At 44.9% G+C, this 12948-nt stretch overlaps 1 protein-coding gene across 1 annotated transcript in view; it reads right to left on the bottom strand.

Annotated features, from left to right (window-relative positions):
- piezo1 (piezo type mechanosensitive ion channel component 1 (Er blood group)) overlaps positions 1-12948 on the bottom strand; it is a 220676-nt gene that overhangs the window by 69169 nt on the left and 138559 nt on the right. The window contains 9 exon segments of the mRNA XM_084321995.1: positions 254-386; positions 1153-1305; positions 5621-5769; positions 5991-6172; positions 7647-7752; positions 9383-9394; positions 9396-9564; positions 10397-10476; positions 10840-10949. Coding sequence (XP_084178121.1) covers positions 254-386; positions 1153-1305; positions 5621-5769; positions 5991-6172; positions 7647-7752; positions 9383-9394; positions 9396-9564; positions 10397-10476; positions 10840-10949 — 1094 coding nt within the window.

Below are 12948 nucleotides of genomic sequence, written 5' to 3'. Positions count from 1 at the left end.
GAGAGAGGGAGGGAGAGAGGGAGGGAGGGAGAGAGAGAAAGAGGGTGAGAGAGAGGGAGGAGAGGGGAGGGAGAAAGAGGGAGAGAGGGTGGGAGAAAGAGAGAGGGTGGGGAGAAAGAGAGAGGGAGGGAGAGAGAGAGGGAGCGAAGGGAGAGAGAGAGAGGGAGAGGGAGGGAGGGTGAGAGAGAGGGAGAGAGAGAGAGGGAGGGTGAGAGAGGGATGGATGGAGAGAGATTAAAGAAATCTGTCCCACAGCTGAAGAGAGGACGATTTTTGCGTCTTTCTCAGGCACTTTTAAAATGTCAAAAGATAAAGACATGGCAGCTGAATCACTGTGATTTTTACCTTCATCTTCTAATGCGTTATCTCCCAAGTCAGTCACCACACTGTAAAATAATACAAAATAAAAATATAAAAATGATATGTATTATTTTACAGTTATTTTTTTCAACATTAAGTGTAAATGTAGTTTGTAGTAATGTAGTAAACATTTTGTAATTGTTATTAAAGATATTAGCCATAAAATAAAGTTTGTAAGCTGTAAATTAATATAATGGGAAATTATAGATTTCTTATTCAATTGCTTAATAATCTGAATGAATGAATGAATGAATGAAAACTTTATTTAACAGATTGCAGAATGGGCACAATACAGTACGGCTCAATACACACAATTGTTAAGGGGACAAAAGACAAGTAGAATTAAATCATTTAAATTCAATGTAAAAAAAATTATAATAAGAAAGAAATAAAACGTATCCTCTTCAAAGACCCTCCCAACACAGTCAGAACAGCCAGGCACACCAGGCGTATGGCTACTCTCTTTCCTGGGAAGGGGTTTCATGTTTTTTCCCCCAATAACTAATTAATGTACATAAAACAGAGTACTTCCCAAAAGCATTAGGGGGTTTATATGCTGCTTAGTTATATGTACAGCTTTGTGTGTGAGCAGGTCTGCGTGGAGCTGTACTCCATCAGTGAGTGGGTGTACACAGGAAATACAGTAACTGTAACTCTCGTAAAAGTACAAAAAGAAAACTGCAGCTCTCTCTGTGCGTGTGTGTGTGTGTGTGTGTGTGTGTGTGTGTGTGTGTGTGTGTGTGTGTGTGCGCGTGCATGCGTGTGTGTGTGTGTGTAAAACGATCACCTTACCTGTGTGTGACATGCTCCAGATCAGTGATTCTCATGAAAGGTCTGTGGAAGTAGTGGAGCTGTAGGATGCAGGCCAGCAGGAAGAAGCCTGGGATCAGAATACTGCTGAACAGCTCAGAGAGAGCAAACGTCTCCAGACCTATATCTGCCAACCTGGATACACACACACACACACACACACACACACCACACACACACACACACACACACACACACACACACACACACACACACACACACACACACACACACACACACACACACACACACACACACACACACACACACACACACACACACACACACACACACACACACACACACATGCAACAATGGAGGGGGTTTCCCATTAGGATTTCATTAATGTTCTTTATAAACCCAAATGAGGTTTATATTCTAGCATTGCTCAAATATTTGTGTTCAAAGTTAGCAAGATATACTGGTATACTGGGCAAGACTAGATATATCCTGCATCAGAAAACTTGATTGATTGATTGATTGATTGATTGATTGATTGATTGATTGATTGATTGATTGATTGATTGATTGATTGATTGATTGATTGATTGAACATTTTATTAACAGATTGCAGAATGGGTACAATACAGTATGGCTCAATACACACAATCGTTAAGGGGATGCAGACCAGAGAAAGACGTTTGTCTTGTTTACATCAGGGTCCCCCATTTTCAATTCATCATAACATATATGACATACATGACATACAGATAGACAGTACTGTTACATCTAGACATTTATGACATACCAGATCTACAAATATACAGTACTGTTTATGAGTACAAAAAGAGAGTATATACATTTGAGGGGGAAGAAACTGTACACTGTAGGTGGTTGGGTGGGTGGGGGGAAACTGTACATTGGAGGGGGTTGGGTTTGGACATTTAAATGGGCCAGTTTCCAATTGCAGTCTCCCGTAGGTGCTCTTTGAGAGTGGTTTTGAAAGTGGGTAGTGATTCACATTCCTTTACAGCTTTGGGTAGGGCGTTCCACATTGATGTGGCATAATTGCGAAACGTGTTTAGTCCCTTGTTTGAGCCGAATCTGGGCTTAACATGATTTGTGGAGCTCCCTCTGGTGTTGTGGTCAGGGGTGTAAAAAGTACCCAGAAATTATACTTAAGTGAAAGTATGGGTACTGTCTCAAAATCTGACTCAAGTAAAAGTCAAAGTATCTGGCTAAAAACACACTTGAGTAAAAGTCAAAAAGTCCTACTTTTAAATGTACTTAAGTACTAAAAAGTAAAAGTACATTTTTTTTTAAAGGGATAGACCAGGGGTCTCAAACTCATTCTATCGTGGGCCAAGTTTTCATTTTAACTATACATTGCACCAGGTGAGTTAGTTGAAGAGGTGAGCCAATTAGTGAAATCATCAGCTGGTGTTTAGGCAAGGCTGGAATGAAACCAAGCATACACTCTGCCCACAATGGAATGTGTTCTGCGATAGACAATGCTGAAATTAAAGAACAGAGGACACTTTTTTTGCATTACAATTATTTAATGCACTTCTCCATTGAAGGTAAACTAACATGGACGGCATTCACATCACAGCATGAATAATATCACAATATTAAAGACTTGATATACTGTAGTATCCTGAATAATATGACAATATTAAAAACAGAATGGTGTATCCTGAATAATATCACAATATTAACCACAGCATACTGGATTATCCTGAATAATATCACAATATTAAAAGCAGAATACTGGAGTACCCTGAATAATATCACAATATTAAAGACAGAATACTGGAGTACCCTGAATAATATCACAATATTAATAATGCGGATCTGACTGTCTATTCTTCTGATAGCAGGTATTTAATCAAAGATCCCCGCTTTCTAGTGTTGCACAAGGACCAATCAGCATGGGTATGGGCGGGTTCATTTTCCATTGATGGGGATTTGATTGGCTGTTTACCTGCGGTCGCAGGATTAATAACGTTAACGTTAGTTCGGCCAGATAAACAATTAAAATATACTAATTAAAATGGTTGGACCTGTGAGATTTGTACTTTGTACTTTGTAGGTCTGCATTTTAAATGTAAGGAGTAAAAAGTATGTTTTTCTTCTCTGAAATGTAATGGAGTAAAAGTACAAAGTATACAAACCTAATAATACTTGAGTAAAGTACAAATCCCCCAAAACAGTACTTAAGTATTGTAACGAAGTACAATTACTCAAGTACTTTACACCCCTGGTATTCACTGACCTTTGGGAAGTATTTTGACATGTACATGGGTACCTTAGTGGTGTAGTGTATCTTGTAGACCAGGCCCATTGCAAGTTGCTGTACTCTGTCGTCTACTCTAAGCCATCCTAGGTTGTCAAAGTGGGCAGGGGTGAGGTGGGTTCTAGGAGTAAGGTCAAGCAGTAGTCTGACCAGTTTGTTTTGTGATGTTTGTAATTTTGTTTTTAGCACCTTTGAGGTCATGAGGTGCAAGCATAGTCGTAGTACCCTTGAATGAGTGCTCCTGCCAGAGTCTTCAGGGTATTCTTGTTTACCAGAGAGGAGATCCGGTACTAGAATCTAGTTCGTTGGTTGACTTTTTTGATTACATTGGATGCCATTTTGTCACAGGAAAGATTTGCCTCTAGGATGGAACCCAGGTATGTAATTTCATCTTTCCTTGTGACAATATTGTCACCCACTGTAACTGAGAAGCCGTCGGTCTTGCTGAGTTTGTTATTTGAACCGAAGAGAATGGACTCTGTTTTACCCAGGTGTAATGATAGTTTGTTATCAGCGAGCCAGGTGCAGATTCTGCAGAGTTCTGAGCTGAGGGTTTTTTCAACCTGTAACTTGTTCTTGTCAGAGACCAGCAGGGCTGAGTCGTCCGCGAACAGGAACAAGTTGCAGTCACAAGCTGACGACATGTCATTTGCATAAATTAGGAACAGTAAGGGCTTGTGTCCATAGGGGACGTTTTATGAGTTGTCAGCTCCTTTCTGTCATTCATTTCCCTTTTTTTTTTATCCACTTTTTCTCCAATTTTCTATATTTTCTCCCATCCCAATTTCGTATCATCCAATTCAACCCTCCCCTGTCACGAACGCTGTTTCTTGCCTCCCACAAGCCGGCTGCAATGTGGACTAAGTCATACATAGCACAAGTCCCCTCCGGTACTTGAGGTAACAGCAGTCGCATCTTTTCACCTGCGCAGCTCGATCTCTCAGTGGCGAGGAGTAACGCGTGGGAGGCTCACGCTGCCCCCGACACTTCCTGATTCTACTGCGCAGGCGCACCAACCGACCTGTAGGAGTCGCTGTCCACAACGCCCGATCCCCACCCATCAGTTTCCCACCCCCTAATACGGCCAATGTGTATTAGTATGAACGACCAGCTAAACTGAAAGCAATGTGGAGCGCTGGGCTCGAACAGGCGAGCCCAGCGTCTCCGCATTCATGGCGAGCGCCTTGCCCACTACGCCACGTAGCCGCCCTCTGTCATTAATTTCTATGCTGGAGAAGCGTCAGGCGCGCTCCTCTTCCCAGAGCCGCGCCTCGCGTTTTATGAGCTCTCGACGGCAGCGTTTTTGGCGGAGCGCTCCGAGCTCATAAAGTTGAAACTAGTTCAACTTTTTTGGAAAGGAGCGCGCTCATCAATGTAACTCATCGAGGAAGGGGCGGACCCGCGGCTGGCGCGAGCTCTGGGGAGACCCAGAAAAACGCTAGAAGCTTTTTTTTCTTCTTTTTTCAAAGCGGTCCGCCTTGAAAAAAAGGCTTTGAGTGGACACATAGCCTAATGGTCCTAGTATGCTTCCTTGTGGAACACCGCAGCTCACTGGGAGGGGGGGGGGATAGGGTACCGTTTACCTCCACCATCTGTTCTCTCCCCTCCAGGTAGGATTGCATCCAGCTCACTGATAGACTATCAAAACCAATTGCTTTTAGCTTGTCAATCAGAATGGAGTGATTGACAGTGTCGAAGGCCTTTTGTAGGTCCAGCATGACCATGCCGCAGTATTTGCCCGCGTCCACCTCTTGTTTGATGTGGTCGTTCAAATAGAGAAGGCATGTGTCAGTGGAGTGGGATGTTCTGAAGCCAGATTGGAATTCGTAGATTAGATTTTTTTCCGCAAGGTACTTTTCGACCTGTTCGTATACTATTTTTTCCATGACTTTCGAGATGGAGGTAAGAATAGAAACAGGGCGGTAGTTGCCTGGGTCCAATTTGCTGCCCTTTTTCTGCAGGGGGGTTACTCTAGCAATTTTGATTTTTTTTTTTTTTTTTTTACCCTCTTTTTCTCCGCCTGATTTTTCTATGCTTTTCCCCCATCCCAATTTAGTCGTTATGCCAATTCCCCCCCTCCCCTACCTGGCTGTTGTGCGCATGTTCCCCCTACTGGTCGGTACAAGGGAACCCTGAAGTCTACCACATGCTTCCTCCGACACGTAGTAGTGCAGTGTGGCCCTATAGTGCAGTCATGTTGTGTTTTGAACTTACTGTTCCTCCGTGAACCCGGTGAAGTTCCTCCAGTAGCCTGGGAAGTCTTCAAACTGGTAGGTGTAGACGGCGATGAGCACCAACATGGTGTAGGCCACGACCAACCACCAAAACACCTTCAACAGACGCCTCCACAGGGAGTAGTACAGCTAGGAAATAGAGATAGGCCACTTAGAAGCATGCTTAAATAACGTTTTGGTATTGTAGGCCGGCAATTATGAGAGGATTGTATTTTTTGCGCCGCTGTGAGTTGTAGATCTGTAGCAGCCACTTCCTCCATACTACTCATCCACATCATACCCACTGTTTACACAAGTACCAGACATAAAGTACAGGTTGTGTAATTGTTTGGTTATAAATGTCCACATACCTGATAGAGACAGAGGCAGAGCAGGAAGAGCAGCATGTAGACAATCTTGTATCCGACCAGCTTCCCAGCGAACGACACCATGATGAACATCCCTCCGCACACATAGATCCAGTACTTAGCGTAACAGCTCATCACCATCCCGCCCAGGACCTTCAGCACAGAGTCATTACCCGCAGCCTCTTCTAGAGGGAGGGAGGTGAGGAGAGAGGGAGGTGAGGAGAGAGGGATGGAGGTGAGGAGAGAGGGATGGAGGTGAGGAGAAGGAGAAGAAGGGTAGAGGGGAGAGATAGAGAGAATATTGTTGATAGATAAAGTGACGTTTATCCAGTGTTTGGTGTTGCAACTTAAAAGGACCATACCAGTCTAAGTTACATCCTGTTTATTAATCAGCAAACATATTTTACATTACATTAACCCTGACCAATTTCCTGGAGCATAGCTTCCTTTTTTTTTTTTAAGATACATTTTTTGGCGTTTTATCGCTTTATTGCTACTGGGCAGTCCAGTAGAGAGAGACAGAGGAGGAATGGGAGACAGAGTGGGGGGAAGACATTCGGCAAATAACGACGGGTTCGGGAGTCGAACCCGGGTCGGCCGTGTCGCGGCTGAGCGTGCTATGTGGTTCGCAGTGGTGCAGTGGCAAATTGACAGTAGGTCAAACGCTCCACGCGCGTGAGCGCGCGCATGCACAGTTTTTTTTGGCTGCTCTCGTCCTGCAGCTGGATACTATTGCCTCACAGCGCGGCCGTCAGCGCGCGGCCCAGAGAGCGCCGCTGGCTCTGCAGCTCTGCAGCTGCATGCTTCTCCGGGAGTCCGGTTGGATAATGCCATGTAAAAAGCGATTGCGCGTACTTCAGCCTCAGTGAGCGAGGTATAACGCCGTTATACCGAGTTATACCAGCACTGCACCACTGGTGGTTCGCCACTGGGGCGCCCCATAGCTTCCTTTTTACTTAAAAAAAATAAAATAATTACATTATGGTGATAAACCATATAATTATATAGAAGAACTCTCTTCTATTAGAACATTAATCTTCTGTTAATAAGTCAAATATTATCACACATACTACAGCAGATGTCTGTCTTATCAGCCTAAAGACCACAGAGGAATGTTGATTTGAGTGAGAGTGCCCGTTCTTTTCAGATGACTGTGATACACCAGGAAGAAACCTTTCTACGCGTTCTAATTTCATGCAGCAGACACGATCAGCTGTTTGTATTGGGTCACACAATTGAACAGCAATTGGGTGAGATTAAGGCGTGTATATAAAATGTTCTGGACAAGACTATGCATCTACACTTGAGAAAATCACAACACTGTCAGGGAGCACTTGGTGTGACAGAGACTGAACAGACATTCTGTGTGTGTGTGTGTGTGTGTGTGTGTGTGTGTGTGTGTGTGTGTGTGTGTGTGTGTGTGTGTGTGTGTGTGTGTGTGTGTGTTGTGTGTGTGTGTGTGTGTGTGTACTGTAGGTATGTGTACTGTGTGTGTGTGTGTGTGTGTGTGTGTGTGTGTGTGTGTGTGTGTGTGTGTGTGTGTGTGTGTGTGTGTGTGTGTGTGTGTGTGTGTGTGTGTGTGTGTGTGTGTGTGTGTGTGTGTGTGTGTGCGTGTGTGTGTGTGTGCGTGCGTGCGTGCATGTGTGTGTGTCCTCTAACCTCCTGTAGTGACTTCCTGTAGCGGGGCGACCATTTTTTTCTTCCTGCTGAAACTTTCCTTGACTGACTGACGTAGCAACAGCCAGAAGGTTAGCGTGAAGAGAAGCTAGAGAGAGAGAGAGAGAGAGAGAGAGAGAGGAGAGAGAGAGAGAGAGAGAGAGAGAGAGAGAGAGAGAGAGAGGGAACAGATAACCTGAATATGATTGATTCAACCAGAACAGTGATACTTCAACAGTGAAGTATAGGAAACAGAGATATGAGAGAGTTTTAATTATAAACAGACAGACATGAAGAAAAAGAGATGATTAAACTGGAGAGAAAAGAAGAAAGGGATTATATATAAAACAATACATCATAGGATTAACAGTTTACACATAATAATAAAAATGGGCCGAAAAATAAACATTGAACCTCATTTACTGCTTGTTATAAAGTCTGAGTCCACGAGGCTGTCTGGCTCTATGTTTATACAGTTAGAGATGGCGGCCATGTTTACTCCAGTATCAACACTCTACCCTGCTTCACTCCTCTTAAAGCTCTTCTTTCAAATAAACCACAGCTCTACCATAACTCAGTGCTATGTGTTTTACTGTACGAGACAAGCATGTTGGACTACACTCAGCGTTCTCCCACTTTTACAACCTGGTTAGAGTCAAGAATCAAGATGATGGGACTGATGATTCAGGGGTTGGCATCGACTCTAAAACATGACCAGCCACCCCACCCGAAGAGGAACTACTACCCAACGAGCACCAGGCCAACTGATGACGTATTACAATTTGACATGAGTTAACCTTTCATTCCACCAATGTTCACCAATGAAACCACATGGATGGGTCAACGTAAAACGCCCTGTTTTCTGTGTAGGATAAAATGAAAGGAGAATTACATTTGACCTAAATGATTACCCTTTGGTGAAACTTTTAACAAACCGCCCACATGTAGCATAAACAAGAGAGTCTTAAACGTTTTCCACTCTGGAAGCCAACATTTCTTGAAACGTCGTCTGATCTTGGGATCCCAGGACATGAATGTACCAATGTCCTAGTTCTCAGAGACCGACCCCAGTAGGCCCACAATCCACTCTTCTGGACCCAGGGTTTCAGAAAACAAGCTCCAACAGTAAACCATGTTAAACAGACCTTTTATGGAGTGAGTGAACTTTTCACACTATCCTCAATGTAAGATCAGTCCAGTAGTTTATTGTGGTTTATCCACAAAAGACATTTTCTTTTCAAATGAAACCACTATAGTGTGCACTGTATACTGTATGATGTATCACGTATTTAGAAACCTTTTCAGCTACAACTGTTCCAACTTGTCTCCACATCCTCTATCCACACTCCGGTTCAGCCCATAGTATCTTGAGAGGAGTAGCTCTATCTCTCTTTGAGGCCATACTGTATGAAGTATCTTTAGAATATGAGGGCTAACTGAGACCAGTTTAACAAGTGAAATTAAACGGCCATGTGACCCGGGGACTAAACCTACACTACATACGCGCTCCTAATCAGCTCCTATGCTCATAATCAGCTCCTATGTTCATAATCAGCTCCTACGCTCATAATCAAGTGTTAAGACAGGAGTAGTGAGCTCAGTCCATTCGTGACTTGTGGTTATGTACCTCCCCCCCTCCCTCCCTCCCTCCCTCCCTCCCTCCCTCCCTCCCTCCCTCCCTCCTCCCTCCTCCCTCCCTCCCTCCCTCCCTCCTCCCTCCTCCCTCCCTCCCTCCTTACCAGGGCTCCCAAGTCTCAGACAGGGGTAGTGAGCTCGGTCCAGTCCCAGCTGTCTAAGACTCATGGTTCCTACAGTAGTTGGTAGTTCAGGTTGGAGGTCCATAGCCCACACGTACTGCAGACAGCACAGCGCTAGTCCGTACATGAGGATGAACGGAGAACACAGCGTGGAAGCATGGCGCCTGGGGAACCAGAATAATAATAATAACACGGTTGTTATTATTAGTTATTATTAGTTAGTAACCTATACTGAACGGAGTGTGGTTGTTGATGATACATGGGTGACTTTAGGAAGCGCCAAAGGGTTTGGGAAAAGGCCCTCAGCTTGGATGGGAATCACGAAATGAGATCAGATGAATCACTATCAATCAAACTATGAGGAACAAAATAATATTTTGTTGATCATTTAACCGTTCACAAAAGCCCATGTTGAAATGTTTTGGACAGCCCGTGCAGTTCAGAAATCAGCCCCAATCACTTGGAATGTGAGTGTGATACATTGCCTGAAAGTGATCCAAACCTCTACCTTATTATACTATGAATGCACACAGCATACTCCAACATACTATCTTATAATATTATATTATAGACAAGGGAGAGAGAGAGAGCGAGAGAGAGAGAGAGAGAGAGAGAGAGAGAGAGAGAGAGAGAGAGAGAGAGAGAGAGAGAGGAGAGAGACAGAGAGAGAGAGAGAGAGAGAGAGAGAGAGAGAGAGAGAGAGAGAGAGAGAGAGAGAGAGAGAGAGTAGAGAGAGTGAGAGAGAGGAGGAGAGAGAGAGAGAGAGAGGAGAGAGAGAGGGGAGAGTGGTAAGTGAGAGTGAGAGAGCGGTTTTCATTTTCATTCGTCAGAGGTGAGAGAGAGAGAGAGAGAGAGAGAGAGAGAGGGGAGGGGTACGTGAGGAGGTGTTATGTAAGAAACAAGGTGAAGGTGTATGATAGGGCAGGAATATAACCTTGTCTAATTTAATTATATAGATAATATATGTCCTGTCTAGTCACCAGGCTGCTGTTCTACCTGGCCCGCAGCATCCAGATGATACACGCCCACAACAGCAGCACAAACGTCAGCCAGCTGTGGTAGGTGATACTCCATACCTAGACAGAGGGACAGACAAATACACACCCACTTACACCCAATTATACACTGCAGGTTGCCTTGGATGATGTGCAGTGTATAATGCATCATTTCAATGCACAGTAATTAAAAAAAAATCTGTTGTCCAATATTTGGATTAATTCAACAAATTAGCTATTAATGTATTATTATTATTATTATTATTATTATTATTATTATTATTATTATTATTATTATTATTATTATTATTATTATATTATTATTATTATTATTATTATTATTATATTATTATTATAAGAGTTTTTGCCATCATGTCTAAGCACAGACAAGCAGTAGCATAGTTATACTATTCCTATCAGAGGGTAGTAGGCTACAGGTCTTACCATCATGGCTATGAGGGCACAGACATAACTCTGTTGCATCACCACCCTGCCCAACAGGAAGAAAGGGCTCTCACTCTGTTGGCCACTGGGAGCACCGCTCAGACCTGCCGCTGGATGAAGACACGCACACACACACACACGCACGCACACGCACACACACACACACACACACACACACACACACACACACACACACACACACACACACACACACAGACACACACACACACACACACACACACACACACACACACACACGCACACACACACCATCATCATCCAATCAGTTTCTACAACAAGGCAGTGGCGAATATTCATGGCGGTCAAGGGAAGCCAAGCTTCCCAAAAATATGACAAGTAAAAAATAAAGATTAAAGATATTTTTTATAGTTTACAATAATAAGACAATCATAATTTTTCATCTCTGTGTTATAATAATTTTCTCCCTCCTGGAGAAATGAACCGAACGAGCGAAACTGTGCCCACTCTCTATCACTGCACTGACTGGCTGCAGGCAGCTAACTAGCTAACGTTAGTTCCTGTCAAAAAACGGCACCCACATAAGTAACAACCTCAAATGGCAAACCAACACAGACCATATCCACAAAAAAGCCAATCAAAGACTCTTCTTCCTCCGCCAGCTCAAAAAATACAGAATCAGAAAACATCTCCTGCTCCGTTTTTACCAGGCCATCATTCAAAGCATCCTCACCTTCTCCATAACAGTTTGGTACAGCAGTCTGGACATTCACTCCAAAAACAAACTGCAAAGAATAATCAATAAATCCTCCAAAATTATCAGCACCCCCCTCCCATCACTCGAATCACTCCACCGCCAAAGCACAATAAGAAGAGCAAGAAAAATTATCTCTGACCCCACTCACCCAGCACACCACATCTTCCAGCTGCTTCCCTCCGGGAGACGCTACAGATCCCTGACCACCAAAACATCCCGCTTTAAAAACAGCTTCTTCCCCACTGCCATACGGACACTGAACTCCTGTAGCAACCCCCCCCCCCCCCCCCGCAATCCCCCCTACCTCTGTTGCTATGGACATGGACATAAACTGTGATATTGTGGTCTTTGTAATTATGTATTTATGTATTTAACTGCATGTAATATGTAATAATGCAGGACCCTTTTAGGGGGTCTTTAATCGGCATGCAACGAACTGGACATGCAATTGGAGCGGCACACACACACACGAGATACACACACACACACACACACACACGGGTGCGATAGAGTCTCTGCGCCTAACCCATCCCCTCGTCCTTCCTCCCATGGGCAGCCTGTTATGGTTTGTAACCGACCCCAATCGCACAACACAAGACAGGTATGAGAGTAAGCCAAAACAGGGCAAATCTTTATTATAGAACAAAGGCGGCACAGTCCCTTTATGGGAGAACACAAAAACACTAGAGTCAAGGAAAACTGGAAAATGCGGCACTGTGCCTTTAAGAGGCAAACAGGCTAAGGGACTAGGGCTAAAGGACAGGGCCAGGCTAAATGTCAAGGACTAGGACCAGGGGCACTGGGGAGGGGAACAGGGGAGAACACAAAACACTAGAGTCAAGGAAATAAGGAAAATGCGGCACTGTGCCTTTAAGAGGCGAACAGGCTAAGGGACAGGGGCTAAGTGTCAGGGACAAAGGCTAAGGGCCAGGGCTACGGGCCAGGGCTGCTTACAGGGATGAGGACAGGGTTCCGACAGCGGAGGCCGGGCACGGAGGCAGGGGCCCGACGGCGGAGGCCTGTCACGGGGACAGGGGCCCGACGGCGGAGGCCTGGTACAGAGACAGGGCCCGACAGCGGGGGCCGGGCACAGGAGACAGGGGCCCGACGGCGGAGGCCTGTCACGGGGACAGGGGCCCGACGGCGGAGGCCTGGTACGGAGACAGGGGCCCGACAGCAGAGGCCGGGGGAAGAGGCGCCATCCTCCGTGGAAATAGGGAGCGATGACGCGCCGGCTTGACGTCTGGAGTGGAACACTGGCAAACCTCCCGTAGAGAATTAGAGAGCGAAGGCGGTGTCCCACTCCAGGCACGGAGATCCTCCTCCTCCTCCCGGGGGGGGCCGGGCACGGAGACTTGACTTGACTTGACTTG

Source organism: Notolepis coatsorum, assembly GCF_963971535.1.
Source record: "Notolepis coatsorum genome assembly, chromosome: 9".
In the NCBI taxonomy this organism is placed as follows: domain Eukaryota; kingdom Metazoa; phylum Chordata; class Actinopteri; order Aulopiformes; family Paralepididae; genus Notolepis; species Notolepis coatsorum.
This window is presented reverse-complemented; position numbering and strand designations above follow the sequence as displayed.